The sequence below is a fragment of the Rhinolophus sinicus genome, chromosome 17 (genome assembly GCF_057876585.1).
Source record: "Rhinolophus sinicus isolate RSI-liver-muscle chromosome 17, RSI-T2T, whole genome shotgun sequence".
In the NCBI taxonomy this organism is placed as follows: domain Eukaryota; kingdom Metazoa; phylum Chordata; class Mammalia; order Chiroptera; family Rhinolophidae; genus Rhinolophus; species Rhinolophus sinicus.
Genome location: NC_142517.1, coordinates 209,501,900 through 209,520,233, shown reverse-complemented (window position 1 = coordinate 209,520,233; position 18,334 = coordinate 209,501,900). Strand labels below are relative to the sequence as shown.

General features: G+C 48.8%; 1 protein-coding gene across 12 annotated transcripts in view; it reads right to left on the bottom strand.

Annotated features, from left to right (window-relative positions):
- Window positions 1–18,334, bottom strand: part of AGAP1 (ArfGAP with GTPase domain, ankyrin repeat and PH domain 1) — a 511,591-nt gene that overhangs the window by 263,169 nt on the left and 230,088 nt on the right. For all 12 annotated transcript variants that reach the window (XM_074315523.2, XM_074315538.2, XM_074315532.2 and 9 more), the window contains 2 exons: window positions 2,870–2,997; window positions 1,567–1,722 (listed from right to left, as the gene is read on the bottom strand). In XM_074315523.2, coding sequence (XP_074171624.1) covers window positions 1,567–1,722; window positions 2,870–2,997 — 284 coding nt within the window. The remainder of the gene's footprint in view (window positions 1–1,566; window positions 1,723–2,869; window positions 2,998–18,334) is intronic.

The window sequence follows — 18,334 nt, the reverse complement described above, 5'->3', positions numbered from 1 at the left end:
AATCATTTCATAACGTCAGTGGTGGTGGGAAAGAAATGAAAGCAATGCCACAAAGACTCTGCCCCCACAGGAAATCTTCCCAGCAACCCCACTGCAACAGCTGCTATTTTCAGCTCAGAGAGGTTAAGTAACTCGCCCAAGGTCAAACAGCCGCTGGCAGTGGAGGCGGGGGTCCGAGCCCGCTCTGTGTGGTCCTCACTCTGTGCCTCCAGCAGCAGCGTCTGCCAGAACTCTGGTGGTGCAGGGCAAACAGTAAAGGAAAGGGGACACTGGAGGAGGGGCTGTGCTGTGGGCTACAGACTTGGCAGTCATGACTGCCCAGTGGTAAAACCGCCACGAACACGGTGGGGCAGGGATGGGGGTCGGGCCCTTGGCAGCGCGTACATCACGAACGCCATCCCCGAACGAGGGCCACAGATCAGATCACAGACACCCAGCCTCCCTTGTAGCGTCCTCCTTTACCTCAAGACCAGAACTACTGAGCTTGGACCGTTTTGCATCCAAGTCAGCAGTAATCAACCAAAAGAGAAGTCGAATTGCTTCAAACAGGGCCTCACTGGCATTAGAGCTGGCCATTCTTTTTGTGGGGCCGCCCTGCGCACTGCAGGATGTTCGCCAGCATCTCTGTCTGCTACCCATGACTGGGTGCCTGCAGTACCACTCCCCCAACCCCCAGTTGTTACAATTCAGAATTTCTCCAGAAATTTCCAAACATCCCCAGGGGAGCAAAAACACAGACTGAGAACTACTGGTTTAAAAGCATATTTTGTAATGCGCAGACCTAGTCCCGGAAGGGAAAATGTTCTTTAGTCAAATGACTCCCGTCACTCTGCCTGGAGTTCTGTGCTCGGAGTTCTGGGCTCAACTGCACAGCTTTCCATGATTGATTGGTAATGTCTGCTGTGAGTAAGGGAAGGGTCAGGGAGGCAGGACGTCTGCGTCCTCTGTAGTTCAGGGGTTCTCTGCATCCCAGGGAGCTTTTGAAAACTACCCATGCCTGGACCCCATGCAGATTCCAAGTTCATAAGCCTCAGTGCCAAGGGCTGATCTAGTTTTAAAACGCTCCACAGATGACTCTGAAGAAAAGCCCATGTAGAGAACCCTCAGGCTAACAAGCCTCTGAAACCCTCGTGGTCAACCCTCAGGCACCCCAGGCTGGGGAGAGAGGGTCTGTGGATGGACGTGGCTCCCGCATCTCATCGGAACGGCCAGAGGCACATGTATGGGGATTTGGGGAGAGTTTTGTCATCTCCTTGTACCCAAATGTGACCAGTCTCTAGCTAGAGACCAAAAAAAGTCTGAAGACAATAGACAGCTTTATGCAGACCCCTCACTCTTCATTTTTGACACATTTCTCAGAACTCACTGCACACTGAGAAATTCCCATTTTACTCAAAATCCAAATCTTTGCATCTCATAACTTTCTCAGACTTTCACAGAAAGTAATACTGTTCTCATTAATTTAGTTTGGATTCTATAAATATCACCGAACCATCTGGTGGCCAGATCGCAACTACGTGAAATTCTTTGAAATCACACTGATTTCTTTCCAGGGTGGACACTCACGGTGAAAAGGTTGGACCGGCGCTTGGACTGCTTGCGGACGGGCGTGGGCGTGTTGGCAGTGGGAGGCACGTCAATTCGCAGTTCTTTCTGGCTGGTGCTTGGCGTCGAGGGAACGGAGGAGGAATAGTCGCTTAAACTCCCACCTCCGTTGCTTGTCTGTAACGATGGAAAACCAAGGTTTCGTTAAGGACACACTCCAGGAAACCTAATGCCACCCTGTAGGCGGGGTCACAGTCACCCCAAAGAGGTGTCTGCACGACAGGCCAGGCAGCTGCTCTGGCTTTGCCAGCTGCACTGGCGCGTGGATTCTAGGACATACCAATCCCCTCAGAGTCACTTTATCTATGAAAAGTGACTTAAGAAAGAAAAGTCTCCATCATTTCATTTAAAAATTCTTCTGAGTGACCATGTCACTGTTTGTATTTTCTCTGAAAATGAAGGAGTTGGCGGAACTACACGGGTCCTATGGCTCCATTGCTCTCCATTTGACGCAGAAAGACCACTGTTTTGCGTAGTCGGACCACAACTCCCAGTTTGAAAAGGACGTTTTGCAAATGTGAATGCATCTGGAAGGCATTTCAAGACTCACAGGAAACCACAGATGCCTCAGTGACAGGAACAGCCTACAGGCCTCCACTGTACAGGCGGCTGTTTCCCGACCCCCCAAGGAAACGGGAAGCACGGCACCAAACCTTCCTGCATCCTTTCAAAAAGTGCCAATATAACGCCTGTCCAGGGAATGTTAATCACAATACAAGCGCAGCAAAAACAAGCCTATGGTTTTCTTAATGAGTTTTTTTGGTTAGGTTCTTCAAAGTGACAATTATGTTGTTTGCTTCCAAGTAAATAACTGAGCCAAGTGTTGCTACGGAAAGACAGTTCTGAGAGGGCCTAAGGGACATGGTGATTATAACGGAGGGCTGCTACCAGGTGTCAGCATCCTGGGGACTCACTGCCGAGAGCCACCCACCGCCGGTCAGCCTAGAACGGACACCAAGGCAGCTCGTTTAAATCAACAGCCAAGACAGAAGCGCACGCCTCACCTCCCGGCTCGAGCCAGCATGCCTCATCACGCAGGCAGCACGACAATGGGCAACGTTAACCAGTGGTTCCCATAAAAGCCACCGGCACAGCAGTTTGTGAAGGGAATGTTAAGGCAGTTGCCAGCATGCTGTTCTTTACCAAGTTTTGGAAAAGAAGAGGAAAATCCCCCTTAGAACGGGTGGAGGCCACGCGTTGGACCGGCACGTCCTCCTGGGCTCTGCCATGCCTCTCAGTGTCACCTGCCCTGAGCCCAACGTACCTGGCTGATGTGCACGGCAGACACCTGGGCGGAGCAGACGGACGAGTGGCTGGGAGAGTTGGGGAGCGACTTGCAGGGCCCGATGGACAGCTGCTGCTTCTTCCTTGTGGCAACGATCTTCTGAGCAACTAGTGGACAGGGAGACAAAAGACAGCAACGTGAAGCTGGTTCCCCGGTGCAGAGAACGTGGCAGGGACCCCGGCTTGTCCCTGTGTTACACTGTCCCCACGGAAACAGATTTCCTGCTTGTTAGCTGGGCACGGCATGACCGGAATGCAGCCTCCTCTGGTCCGTAAATGCGCCTGAACGTGGCCCCGCCAGTAAGCCCTGGCCAAGGGGGTGACAGCAGGCGGGCATGCTGCATTGCCCAGGGCTCTTCCTGGAGACAGCACCCTGCGGCCATGTCTTCCTACGTCTCAGTCCCTCTTGCAGCTTAAAAAGCGCACGTCACCCTGGGGACAGAAGCCACCCTGCTGGGACATGAGCAAGAAGGATCTCAGCCTCTGGCTCAAGAGCCCTGCACAAACCCCCTCAGAAGTCGTGAATGTAAAACAGAAAAATAGGCACCTATCTTGTTTAAATCATTCTAATAATATGATGTTTTTCCAGTTACTTCCAGCAAAAATACTCCTAAATAAGACAGGGTAACTTAAGCAAACCCCTCTGAAAATTAAAAATCTATTTATTTTTATTTTTATTTTTTTGCAGAGCCTAAAGAATTACTCTTAACTTTACAAGCTACTGCATAGAATTATATTCAAGGACATGTAATTATATCAAAGACTTTTTTTATTTAAATATATTGCTACACACATTAGAAGTTTCTTAATCAATACAAATCTAAATTCAACCAGCCATAACCTCCCTTGGCAACCAGTCTAGCTGATAAAGCATATTGGATTTAATTGGAAAGGAAGTCAACAATTAGAAAGCTCTTCCTACACCGGTAGGTGTCACTACAGGAGAATAACTACAGCTTTTATTGGACTAGATGTGTGTCTTTAGGGACCAGCTGTAATTAAGCCCAATGATATTCAATCCTTGTCTTTTGCCCACAGAGCTGTTATTTTTCGACCCCCATGCAAAGGAACACGTCACCGTCCCCACCGACAGGTTACAACACAGAAGGAGCGTCCACGGAGTTTCTTTTCCAAATGAATACAATTTTAATAAGGAACTGGCCTGTCCACAGCTTATGGCTTTCATGTAAATGAATGATTGTATAAATATGATTAAGTGAAAACGCAATCTATAAAAAATGGCTCCCGAGTTGAAGCAGCAGCTTCATTAGCTACAGCCCACCTCCACGCGGCCCCTTATCATCCTGAAAGGACGGTATCAATTAATTTATCTTCCCGTCGTGTATTGATCATAACCTTCATCAGCTAATCATGTTTAAATTACAGAGGAATATCGCGGCACTCTGTCATCTCAAAACCACTGGCGTATTGATCTGGGGTCTTTGAAGACGTGTATTAGAATATTTTATAAATCATTATGTGAACGCAAATATAAAATTTAAGATCAGATTCCAACAGCTGCAAAACATGTGTCATAGGGGTGAACTGAAATACCAAAGACCAAAAGTAAATTTACTTAAAATCATGATTGTTTGGGTGATTGCCAATTTACTTGTTTTTGGGTTTTTTTGGAAAGAGTGCAAAAGGGCGTGTTTGATTATCAACTCTAATGCATTTTTATTTTATTGCCAGCCTCAGAATTACTATTCACTTGGACGACCAGGCTGACTTTGATCTTAAAGCTCATTGGAAAAGTACAAATGTCAGAATTAAACAGGGCTAGGCTGTTTGGAGAGCTCTGCAGACATTTCCTATAAATGTTTTCTACGCAAAGGGGAGATACGAAAAACTAAGTCAAATATATTATTGAAATCACTTTATGGAAACTGTAGATGCGAATGAACGTTCCATCCTTCCTACTTGGAGGCCAGACAGCAAGTTCAAGCGCAAAAAGAGCATTTTTACATTACAAGCCTCTCGCTGAACAACAGGCAGCGTTGTGCAAAGCAGGGCCCACAGGCTAAGCACTAAAACTCTGTCCACGGACTTACTCTTCTACCACATTTACTTCCAAAAATTGAAGTCACAACTTCTAATAAATGGTAGCATTTTTTAAAACCTTATTAGCACTTTCTTCACATTTGTTCTGTTTCCCCACGATTGTTCCGTCTACACGCAAATAGAAGAAAGGAAATGATTTAGGAAAATGTTGTCTGAAATATACGGACTGCTTTATGATGAAACGATGACCCACAAAAGGAGGGGACGCTTAGGGAAGGACGACCACGTATGCGACTTGCACAGGAAGAAGACCAGGAAGAGGAAGAGGAGGAGACCACGTGACTGTTTTGTAAATGTGGGCCACCTTCTCCACAGGGAAGACGAAACTTACTGCACCCACGAGGCGGCGCAAGCTGCTAACTGCTGCTGTTGTCACTGCCGTGAGTCCTGGGAGCCGGGGGCGGGGGAGCGGGGTGTTTCGAGCTGCCTCACTTTAAGACTCTTCTAGATGAGCTGCTTGGGTGTGCCCAAGCTGAAGTGACCACTGCCATCCAAGAGTACCTCGGTCCATCTCTCAAATGACCTTGTGAAAAGTCAGGGTGAATTCACAAGTGCCTCCAGGCGGGAGAGCTGGGGTGCCCTGAGTGGACGAGCCCCCTCCTCAAAAACAGCTCAAAGGAAATGGAATGGCGGGGGGGACGGGGAAGGCACTGTTCTCTTGCAACTAAAATCATGAACTACTCATGATATTAGAACATTTAAATGTTAATAGATTTAAAACATGACTATTACCCCCGATTATACTGGCAGGGCAATTTTTACAACCACTGAGTTTTGTCTACATTTGATCATTCAACAAACGAATGTTACACATTTTATAAAAATACACGCGAAGGAAGAAATAAAACAGAAACACAAGCGCTTGAGGTTACTTAAAAGAATATAAAATCTTTATCACTGAGATGTGATGTTTTCTCATACTTGCCTTTATAGTAGCCACTGAGCTATTACACACCTCAGTCTGAAATGGGGTCTTCAGCAGAGACTGACCGTGTCCACTCTGTCCCCAGACACTCACCAATTTCACTAACCTCCTGATAGTCCAATACTAATAATGCTCCCTGTTGTTTTGAAAGTCACTTCCTCCCCAATTTTGAAACGTTATTAGGATAATACACAACAAACACCCTTTAATTAGCCCTTTCCATTGGATCTGTAATTACACTGTATAAACTTCACAACCAAGCAACCCAATCACCAGTGCCCGCGGGAGGGCAGGGGGGCTCCTGGAGGCTGGTAAGGGCCCCTTCTTGACCTGGGTGATGAGTCTGAGATCATTTTTAAAGCCCATTTTTCAATGAAAAAGAAGTTTATTTAAGCAATTAGGCAACAGGAAAAGTGAGTTATATTTCTACTTTCTCCACAAATTTTAAGTTTTCTCTTGGATACATGATGAAGTGGCACCTTTAATTAACGGTAAAAAGAAAAAAAGACTCTCAGCTCCTAAATAATCTCACTAAATCCTGGCCTGATGCCCGATTTCTGTTGTTTTCCCAATCGCCCGCTTTAGACGAGGAAGAGAGTATCACCTGGGCTGGACGGAGAGCCAGGCCCCGCCTGTCACACGCGCCTGGACCGTGTGCTGGGCAAGCTCCCTCCCCTTCCTGTGTGTTGCTTACATGTGACAACAGGCCCCATCCATTAAGTCAGTCCTCACGGATGAGGACACAAAGCAGAGGGGATTCCAGCAGTCAGCCTGGGTCCGCGAAACACCCTCCCTGCCAGCTACCCCCACGGGGCTCCACTTCCCCCAGGAAGGGCCGTGTGTCCCTCTGCTGTGCTCACCTTCTCCACATAAAAGGGCCCGGCCTGTGACGGGCACCAGGACATGCTCGGCCAATGCTGGTTCCAACTCCACTGTCACCATCAGACTCCTTGAAAGCAGGTAGACTTTCCCTGCCATCCCTTCCCGTTCTCCTGACCACTGCAGCGTGGCTCCCACCTCCGCCCCCCGGCAGACCCCCCCTTGCTGAGGTCCCTGGTGACCATCAAGCGGCCAGATCGCATCTCAGCTGACCTCTGGGCAGCATGCGGTTCCGTTCAATCCTCAAGCACTTCCCGGTTTCCTCCCGTTTGGAACTTCTCTCTCCTCCTCCTTCACTGGCCCTTAATATGGGGGCTTCTGGGCTTCCTTCTTTGGCCCTCTTTTATCTCCACATGCTCCCCCTGGGCAATCTCTCCACCTCAGTGCCGATGGCTCCCTCATATACACAGCCTGAGCCTTCCGTGTTCCAGAAGCGTCTCCAAGTGGCACCTCCCATCTCCCCGAGAGAAGACCCCGTGGCCCAACCGGAGCCTCGCCCTCTCCCAGAAAAACGGCTTCTCCAGCTCTTTTAACTCTCGACTGTACCCCACCCCCCAGGCATGGAGAAAGGAGCCGTAACAGATCACTGATCGTACCACCGGAATTTCTCTTCACCTCACCTTCACTGCCGCGGCCTGGATCCAAGACCTCACGCTTCCCTGGTCGGTGACAGAAATGGCTCCCACTGCAGTTCCGGTCACTGCAGCCCAAGGAACAACGCAGGGTGACCTTTGCCAGGCAGATCGTGTCACGGCATCATTCTGCTTATTCAATAGCTCCTGTCGCCATCCAGACACCCAAGCTGAAACTCCTCAGCAAAACGGGCCCTTCTGCTGGCGATGGCTGGGCTCTCCGCGCCTGCTCACGCCCTCCCACGCCTGGCCTCCCCACAGGGCCTCCTGGAAGTGGGCCGACCCACTGAGAAGTGGCTTATTTGCCTGGGAGTTTGGGAGAAGCCATCTGTCCCTGCTTAATCCCTCACCTGGGTGTCCAGGGCACAGGCGAGAGCGCGGGCTCCCTTGCCACCTGGAACCCGGCGGGCTCGTCTGTGTGATTCTGGTTTCCACAAAAGGAAGCCCGGACAAGCTTCATTTTCCAGTGCAGTTCTACCAATAAAAAAGCAATCATTTGACCTTTCAGGGCCTCTGGTCTTACTTCTTTACTGGTCCAGAGCCCCAGGGAGGACTAGGATGCCTTCTGAACCCAACATTTCACTTCCGGGGCCTCGTCACCACCGGGCACTCACTGCCCCACCTCCGCCAGGCAGGACTCAGCACGGCGGTCACGGCCACTGTGCTCTCTGAAGCAAGGTGCCACCACCGCCTGCAACAGGCCTCGCCGTCTCCCCGTGGCCAGCTCCTTCTCAGAGCCCCCATCTGGGCACCACCTCTCCTGGGGAGCCCTCCCCCGCTAACCATCCAGATTCTTCCATGGGGGCCCACACCCCATACCCACAGGCTCAAGGTGCTCAGCCCCGTGTCCCACCCACACCTTGACTAAACACTGCTGTGTGTGCAAGGACACGTCTACACACGTGCACACACACGCACGCAGCCAGGGCCTTCGTGAAGGTGGCAGCTCTACCTTTCTCCCCTGAATCCCTAGTATAGAAACTGCTCAATAAACGACTGTGCAACAAACAGCCCCAAACCAGACACGCGATCACCCCACACCAGGTTCTGGGTCTCCTGCTCTCTGCTGGTGGCCAGGGGCTGTCCCTGGGCGTCCTCCTGCGTTACACACCTGGGATCCGCAACACCAAAAATGCAGCACTTACATTGAGCCTGTTATTTTCATGAATGATTATGACATTTTGGGCACAGTCCAAAAAATGCTATTAAATTTAATCAGCAAAAACATCCTCTGTGGCTGAAATGATTTACTCGAATTAATCAATTAACAAGAACTTTTGCAGTGCCACCTGCGAGCCCAGCAAGGTAGGGAAGGAGGCAGGGGAAGAGAGGTACCACCTGGTCTCTAACCTCAGCAGCGTCCAGAAGCGCCAGGAGCCAAGTCCTCTGCAGCCCACACCCCCACACCCGTAGCTCCAACTTCCACAGCAGAGACAAGGCCACGGGATGGTCCCTCTTCCCCCACCCTCCTGTCTTCACTCATCATTTGCTCATCAGACCCTGCGACCCAGCCCTCTCCTGTGAGGGCTGCTAGGACCAGAGGCTTTCTGACCAGGCCCCAAACTGGCCTGCGCGTTCCCTCCTCTCACGCCAGTTCGCTGGCGCATGGAGGAGACTTACGTAATCAATGACCTGCTTTCTGACATGCTATGTTCCTCCAGCCTTCACAGTATCAACTTCCGCTATGCTAGCACGACTGGGAGCAGCCCAGCGTCCTCTGGAACGAGCAGAGCTCTCGCCGAGCCCCACGCACAGCTCAGGCTGTGTTGGGGGCAGAGGACTCATGGGAGCGGGGAGAAACGGGGGCCGCAGCTAAGGATGGCACTGTGGAAGCGTGGAGACTTCACTGACATTGAAGAGCCAACATGAGATGCCAAATGGCGACTTGGTATAAACCACGCCACACTGGAGAAAAACAAATGATTCTTTAGCTACTGCAACAAGCTATACACAGCACGCTGAGGCAAGTACAGGGTTGGGTGGCGGAGGCACCATTCTGGGTAGGCAGTGACAGAGACGCATTTGAATATGCACAGCAAATTTAATAACGTGTTAGACTTATGTCTGTTTATAACAGACACATTTAGAAACATCAACTAGCTTGAGACTCTCATTTTACCCCACAAAAATATGTTAGAAGCACAGCCTCAGGCTGGGAGTCCCGGCATGTTTCACCTTCCCCCGGTGCTGTCACCCCGAGGAGCATTTCTCACCGTTCCCTGAAAGGCTGTTCCCTTAGCACTGGGTGGGGGCGGAGGGCTTGGCCCCAGAATGCCCATAAATAATGGAAGCCACCAGGGACTGTAAATCTCCCAGCAACAAATAAAAGATCCCCTAATGTCTCAACTCAGTTTTAAATTACAGTTGAGTGATCATTAAACTATCTTACTAATTAAGAAGAAATTAATTACCAAATTATCTATGTAGTTCTGAATCTGTGACTCAGGAATGAAAAGAAATCAGAAGTGGCGTTTTTCTCACCATGGAAATCTCCAAGTTAATGAAGTGAAAGGGGACACATTCTGTGCCTGGTGTTGACCTATACCCATTCCCCAGACTTGTTTTCGTCTGATCTTAAGTTCTGAGAATAGAGGAAGCCCTGCCGGAAAAAACTAGCAAAGTGAAAAAGGAGACATTCTTGAAGGTCTCCGGGGTTGTTTGAAGCTCAATGACAATTAGGGACCCACAGGGACCCACCCACAGCCCGGCCTGACACCTACGAACCTGTGCAGTTCCTGCCAAACTGTGCTGCCGACTGGAAAACTGAGTCAGCTCACGTTCCCAGACAGCGGGCCCACCCCGTGGACCTCCAAACTATTCCGGAAATGACACGCACCAGGCTTTATTCACCTGCCCAGGGCGGACCTGTACCTGACACTCAACAAGCACTGGCCAACTGGCTGAATGACTAAACAGGTAAATCAACAGTGGGGATGGGTGAGTACGTTATGAGAAGGTGAGGGGAGAAGAAGCTTAAAAGGACAAGTGGAAACACATTTTAAGGATCTCATGCAAAGAAGAGTGACAAGTGTGGACTTTATCCTTAAGGCAACAGAAGGTCATCAAACCTATTCAAGGGCAAGTGACAAGACCCATCTTTGGAAGGACACCCAGTGTGGCCTGGAGAACACAGGGCACCTGTGTGGACACTGGAGACGGGGGTTGGGGGGGACCCTGTGACACAGCTGCGGGGTCGGGACTCCGGCGGCTCCCACAGCTTAAAGAGGCACCGAGCTGCTTGTTTGAGCCTCTCCTGTCTACAACTGCTGTGACTCCGCCCTTAGAACTCATTAATATTTCTGCGAGGCACAGAATTCTAGGCTGATTATGTGTCGTCTGATGATTCAAAGCCACCAAAAGACAGCTTGGACCCCGATTTCCAACTATGTTAGACGTTCCCGTCGGCACAATGGCCACACAATCCTTGTTCTAAAGAGGCTTCCATCGGGCTTGCCACCACCTTTAAAATCACTCAAGCGTCCTCTCAGAAGCCAACCTGTCCCACTGCACGCCATCCTTCCCACAGACACCGCGGTCATCGTTGTAAACACAGGTCCGGCCTGATCCGTCCATGTTGCAACAAAACAAACTACAAGCCATCACATTAGTTTGCTCATTTTAAGAAATATTAACAAGAAAGAAAAGGTCTTCTCTAACCGAGCAGGTCAGACAATTACTTTGGGGCGTGGGGGGTAAAAGGAAACACTCTTCTGTGCGTTGGCTTTTGGGTTCTCTGTCGCTGGCTTTTGGGTTCTCTGTCGGTGAAAACCTAACGACGGCTCTGGCCAAGAAAAAAAACACCTCGAATCCAAGACAGGCCATGGTTAAAAATCCAAACTTGCTTTGGTTAAAAACCCAAACTTGCTTTACTTTCTTCCAGCAAAGCTTTCAAGTTTTGTACCAAGGAACGAAGTCTGAATTCTTCATCTGAGATTCTGTTCTTGTCTGTATTCTTTTTATCTCGTTGTATTAAAACAAATTTATCTTCATTTATGTCACAGTTACCTATTAGGGTTGTTAATTTGCAGGAAATGAAGCTATTGTTTAATTGCTCCTATTAATTGGGGGGTTTAAATGCCGACTGTAATAAACAGTTACCTTCAGGACGGAGCAAAGTCACGGCTACTGACATTAATTTCAGAATTTGAGAGTGAGGGGAAATTTGTACCGTGTCCAAGGCAGCTGGATTTCCCTTTCCCTTTCAGAGAAAGTAAAAGAACGTAAAATTAAAAAACACCCTCATGCTGAAGTAAATATGGTCTATTTGACGTTTTTTACACGTGTACCCAATTCTGATATCAGGTTCTTATTTGTGGCAAGGAGGACACCAAGTCATCCTGTAAAAAATGCACGTCCCTCTCTTACATGTTTCTTCACAGGACAATCGTCTCTTAAAATTAAGTCCCAAAGTGCAGCTGCCACGCAGGTGTGCGAGTGCCAGAGCTGCTCCCGACAGGGGCTGGAGGGAGTGGGAGCCACGACGCCGGGGGCCTGCTGGGGTTCTGGGCCCCTGAAGGACACGGGGACCCTGTGTCCAGACCCACAGGGCTGCAAACACTCACTCTGACAGACAGGTCACAGTCTACACCAATAGCACCCTGTCAGGTGTCCTCTACCTGTCTGACCATGGCTGCTGGGGCTCCACACGGCTTCAATCAGCATTTGTCCCCTAGGAGAAAAGGAAGGCGTCCCAAACGGCCCAGAGTCCCCTCCAGGACGGCAGCACAGGCTCCGGTCTGGCCCAGGCACCCACAGGACGCCCCGTGGAGGGTCAGCTTGGACATTCTGGGGGACCCTCCGCTCACACGTGCTGTCGGTCTCCCCTCAGCACAACACGCACGGCCATGCCTCCTCCACCTCACATCCCAGCAGCGTCCTCGTCCAGGGCCTTGCCCCTCCCCCTCCCTCACTGTGCGGGCTGCTGGCTGCTTTTCCTGGCGACACGCTTCGCTAATTTAAAACCTTCCACTGCTCCAGCCTTCACTATGCTCAGGGATGAGGGGTTTCTCCACCCAGGTCCACCTGCTGCCTGAAGGACATTCTGTCTCTGGCTGGCTGTCCAGCACCTTAGGACGAGAGGGTTAGAAGGGACACAATCACGTGGCACCATGCTTTGCCCAGAGAAGCAGGGCACCCGCTGGGACAGCCTTGCATTGCTGACAAGTCCTAGCCCGCAGCCCCGTCCCCTCCGGGGTACACTTGTGCCAGCCTGCACTGCCTGGATCCTGACGGGTGACTCTCGGGGGAACAAAGGGGAGGAAGGAGGCACCCGGCCGCCCCTCTGACCAATCACTCACACGCAAGAGTGAACCCCACCCCTCGGGCACAGGTGAGGTCAGGAGGCCCCCGAGGGTGCAGCATTGACAACAATGACCCAGGAGGGTCCCAGGACATCCACGGCCACGCCACGAGTCTGCCCATGCTGTTTACTATGTGGAGTTGGCTGCTCTCCTTTCGTGTGTCAGGGTTCGCCTTTATCAGGCTTTATGGTGCCTCTCACTCACTCGCTATTTATTCTTTCCGCACATCATGGAGCATGGAACATGTGCCACGGGGCATCGTGGGAGCCAGACACACCTACGGCCATGCCACTGAGAAAGCGTGGCCGGAGTGGCTGGAAAGCGAAGCACCCCTCATGGCCTCCCTGTCAGAGCGCCCGTGGAAGAGACGCTGCACACAATTCCCATGCCCTCCTTTACCAAGGTCCCCAGCACCCGTCCATCTTGGTCTAGAAGCCCCAAACCTCTCGGCTCCTCGGCACCTGGTGTGCCCGCTGAGTGACAAGTGGTGGGGATATTAACAGTGCCCTGAAGAAAGCACGTATTTATGACACAAATGAAGCAGGACTCGTTTTCAAGAGGGAAATATGGAGAAATTACGAATACTGCACAGATACTGAAGAATCAATAAAAGCAGGAGAAATGTGGGAGCATGGCTAGTGAGGCATAAAACGTGCGAGCGTGTGGGGGCGGGCAGGCAGTGCTGACTGCAAGGTGAGTGCAGGTTCTCAGGACACGGGAAACTGGGGGTGGGGGTGGGGGAGGGGGTGTGTGTTTGTGTGGCACGGAAGCAGCAGCAAAGGGCTCCTGTGTCCCGTCAGCTCAGTTCGGAAGCAGGAGAAGGTGAGGCGTCTGAGAAGATGAAAACTCCAAGCGAGAGGGCTGCTGCTGACCACCGGCCGGAAGGCTGAGGAGCTCCGGGTCCGGAGCAGCTGACCTCTGAGCATCACCAGAGCAAGACTCCAGGTGGCAGGAGCGGTGCTCTGACAGGTGCTGAGATCCGGACAGGAGGCAGAGTGCCCGTCGGTCACCTGAGGCTTATGGACAAAGGACTTCTCCTTCAGGACCTGGCCAGCTCGGCAGTAAGAGAGATTTACTCTTCTGCTATGATGCTACAATCAGATTTTAAGGCTGAGTATCCATCATTTCATCCAATGTCCACCTAGCATTCATTATTATGATTCCACTTAATTGAATAAATAATCATTAATACAAGTCAGCAAAGTTTAAAAGCAGCTAACATGGCTTCGGGTCATCTGAAATGTAGAAAGACGTGCCAAAAGCACACATTCAAGACCTTTCAGAGAGTGACGCTTTCTGGACGAAGGAACCACGACATTCTCCCCAAGGTCCAGGGTAGCACGGAGCTGACCACGGACTCTGATTAGAAGGCATTTCAGGTGCTACAATTAGACCCAGTGCAGATCTGCTTAAGAGGCCCAGACGTGATTAACTTTCTCTCTCACTTATTCTCAAGTTGGATGCAAATCAGCATCTTTCAAGATGAGGCTGGTGCCTATCCCAATAAATTGGCAATACAATTTAGATGGCAGGCGAGGGTCTGAAAGATAAATGGCTTAAACAAAGAAGGGAAAAATGAGCCTGTCACTTCTTCTCACGTCATCAGGCTGTCTTGCAGAGGAAGCTGATGATTCCGGAGCAGAAGTGTTTCTGACACCCCCTGAAGGTGAAGCTCACTCCGGAACTCTTGCATGTGTAACGGGGAGGCTCCCCCCAGTCTGTCTGCATCAGGGAGGCCAGGGGATTCACCTTTTGGACCCATGATTTTTTTTTTTAAAAGGGCCCATTACGGGTCACAAAATACACTAACACAGTGTATCAGTGACGTGAAAGAAAGACCAAGGATAAACACCAATTAATGTGGTGATGCCAGCAGAAGATGACTGATACGCTACAAAGGAAGAACTGACAGAGGAAAAAAAGTACCTGCAGCAAGGATTTTAAAACATGAAAAAAATACCGTACAAAAAGGAGACGCGCACGGAAGTGATCGAGGTAAATTACCGAAGCTAAAGAAACTGCATGAGAATTTAAAGAAACATAGGAGATGCAGATAAATGAGGACTCGGAGATGAAAAGGGCCCAAAATAAGAGCCTACATGACATAAAAAGGCCACGATAGATTATGAAATCAGGAACCTCGAGACAAATACAGGCAAGGACAAAAACTGGTCTTCTTTTTAAAAAAAATTAATAGTTTGATTAATATTGGCTTAACCAAATTTACCAGGAACGATTTGCTTCCTAGTTTCCCATTATACACACCTGCGTACAGAAAAAGGGGAGAAGCTTCTCTAATCCCATTTGTCACAAGCACCAGCTCCTTCAGACACCTTGTAACTTTCAAGAAAAATGGACTTATCTACCACAGCTGTTTTCCCATATCCAGAAATAATTATCCTTACAACAATCTCCATAAAAAAGACATTTTCTTCTTCAGGTGGGGAGAAGACGTCTTGGCTGGAACCTGAGAAAATCATCCCTCTGCTCCCGGGTCCTGCTGATAACGAGGCAGCAGCGGTGGCCCCTGGTACGAGGCCTCTGAAGAAGTGACAGTGACACACGGTGAATTATACAATGTATTGTGATGCAATTAGGAAGAAGGATGAGATGGCAAAACAGATTTCCACTTGGTCTTCTGTAGGCCGTTGTGCAGGAAGCCACTGTAATGCCGTCCCCACCACCCACCAATTATCATTTAACTGGCACCACCACCCAGAAACCCACCTCTTCAAATTATATAAAAGTATTTTAGGTAAGAGTCACCTTTTGTGATATTATAGCGACATTAGACATTTATGTTACATCAATTTGAGGGCCCAAATAAAGAAATGATACATCATTCTAGGTAATTAACATAGAATTTGAGATCATTCTTTTCCATTCATCATGGTTACTAAAGAGTTAAGCATACAGTGCAGAGAAGCTTTCTGATGTTTTTTTCTTTATCAAGAAATTAAGTTTATCAATTGCCATGGTAATGACTCACAGCACCTTGGGTAATTAAATGAGATCCAAATCTAATTTTATTTACATTTAGAATACCTGAGGTCATGACGATCAAGATTTCACGTTAGTGACTAATAATGTGTAAGTGTTAATTAGAATACAGTAGAGAATACTGATTGATTTTGAATTTGTAATCAGCTGTAGTTTAGTCATGGTGACGAAGTCAAACTGCCCCTATCTGTTACTGCCAGTGTCTAGGAATTACTGAAATTCTTAAAAAGCATCATGCATGCATTTTAATCCCGGAAAGCCTCATTTAAAAAAAATTAGCGCTCCTAACAATACTGCACCCCTCCACCTGTGAGTGAGAAAGTACTCTGCATTAAATCTAGTTTACACAGACCCATCTAGTGTAAAATACCTACAGTGATACTTTAAAGGGATTAACAATTGTTCTGATTTCCTCCTAAATTATTATAATGCAGATTTTTAAACATGCGCAAGAAGTTGAAAGAATCTGAGGGAACCTCAGATTTTATCACTGTAACATGTTGCTAAACTTGCTTTATTACATATCCACCTGTCCATCATCTTATTTTTGTTACATTGTAAATATGTTGCAGACATTAGTTCACCCCTACACATCTCAGCATGGGCATAATTAATGTTCATTCGTTAGCTGTTTAAGGGTCCTTTTTTTGAGACCAAATGTCCATACCGTGAAATGCCAAAATCCCAGCTGCACCCTTCCACGAGTTTTGACAAATGTCACGTACCTGAAATCCCTTACAAAAGTTCGAAACATATCCATCCTTTAAGGAGTCCCTTGTGTCCCCCACCCCTCCCCCGTCAGTCTCTCGCTCTCACTCCCTCAAAACCATTCTCCGCTCTTTCTTAAACCTGAGGACCTTCGCCTGTTGTACAACTGCGTGTACACGGAGTCGTTCATTTTTCACTCTTCTGTACATACACCTCTTGTCACTCAACACCATGTTCTGTAGACACACCCGCAACGAGTTTTCAAACTCACGTCATCACCGGCAGAGAGACAATCACATAGTGAGAGGGACACAGCAGTTTCTCTCTCTCTCCCCGTGAACCCATCAGTCCTCTGCTTTCACTTCACAGGCCCTAGGAGAAGATGGCCCTCTCCTAGGTACGTACCGTCACTGACCTGCCAAGGATGAGAAAGAACAAAGGACCCACAGCTGTAGAACACTAAACCTATTTCTAAAGTTACTGGACCTGGGGTATACGTGTTAGCTGTAAATAAAAGGTTACAATGACTCTTTACACCTTAAGTTCAAAACCCGTCCGTCTTTACCCACAAGTCTCACTTTCATCCATTCTAAGAAAAATATCCTTCATTAACAGAAACCTGCGGAATGCTGGACTTGGTGATACCACAGTCCAAACTCAAATCCATGGTGGACACGTTGGAAACAGGCCACACACATACACACACCCCCCCAGCAGGTCACAGCAAGTTACCATTTGTACCTCAATAAAGGTTAAAAACTAAAAAACCCCACACAATTTTCTGCATGTAGCAGCTGAAGACAGCCTCTTCCATCCCTGCGGGCGCATAGCTGCTCTTACAACCACAAGCAGAGACCCAGCTGCAACTCCACACCTTACGGCTACTGCAATGTGGAAAACTGTGAAAATCACGCAGGACTGTGTTCCAACATCACGCCAGGGCAACAAAACAAAGAAGGAGCTGGTCGTGACTTTTATTAACTTCTACCACATTTAATCTACATACGCTGTCTACATACGTTTTTCTAGTGAAGCCTTTGGAAATTCATCTTGAGGAAAGAAAACCCAACATAGACAGAAGGAACTCAGGTTTCCGCTCGTTAATAACCCAAATCATCTATCTCAAGATTTAGGGAAAGTAACTCGAAAAGAACACTCTTGGTTCACTGAGGACACTCAAAGTACATCTGTGGATGAGACATGATAAGGAAAAGGCAAGTTACAGCCCAGGAGATTTAGTACGCTAAGTGACTTTCTTTTCAAAGAAAGTTTCGAAAATCCGGGCATTTATTTCCTTCCTCCAAAAAAAAAATTTTAAAACATAAAAATAAAAATAATAACATGAATGAGAAAAGATGATAAAGGTATGTATGGCCTTTGTCCTTAAAACAGATTCCCCTTTTGACGGGCAAAACCAGAAAAACCAAGGTTGCGGACAGGGCACAGGCAGAGCGGGGAGCTACCATGGGTGCGGATTCCAGAACCCGCTATAACGCGACTCAAAATCTTTTGCTGGTGGAGGGTCGTGCCTTCAGTTTGTGAAAACCACATCCGTGAAGCGTGAGAAGGGGGGTGTGACAAAACGAGGGTGCCTGAGTGGTAGCTGCAGCTGGCCTTCCAACGTGTTAAAAACTGACCGTGTGAGTCAACGCTCACGACGCAGATGACACACCCTGAGCTCCAGCCCCATCTGGAGGGCACCCTGCCCAACTCCACCTGTGCCCTGCAATGGAGAGCTGGCCCTGCACGCCAGTCCCAGGCCTTACAACAACAAATCCACAACAGCCGAACAGTGGCAGTCCAAGGTATCGCACTGTGTCACTGGCTAGAAAGTAAAGAAAGTGTCACAGCTGCCAGGATTCACCAACCTGTGGCTTTGTGAAGCCTCTTCGAGCCTCCAAAAGGAAGTCCTTACAAACTAGAGGCATTCCATTAGGGAA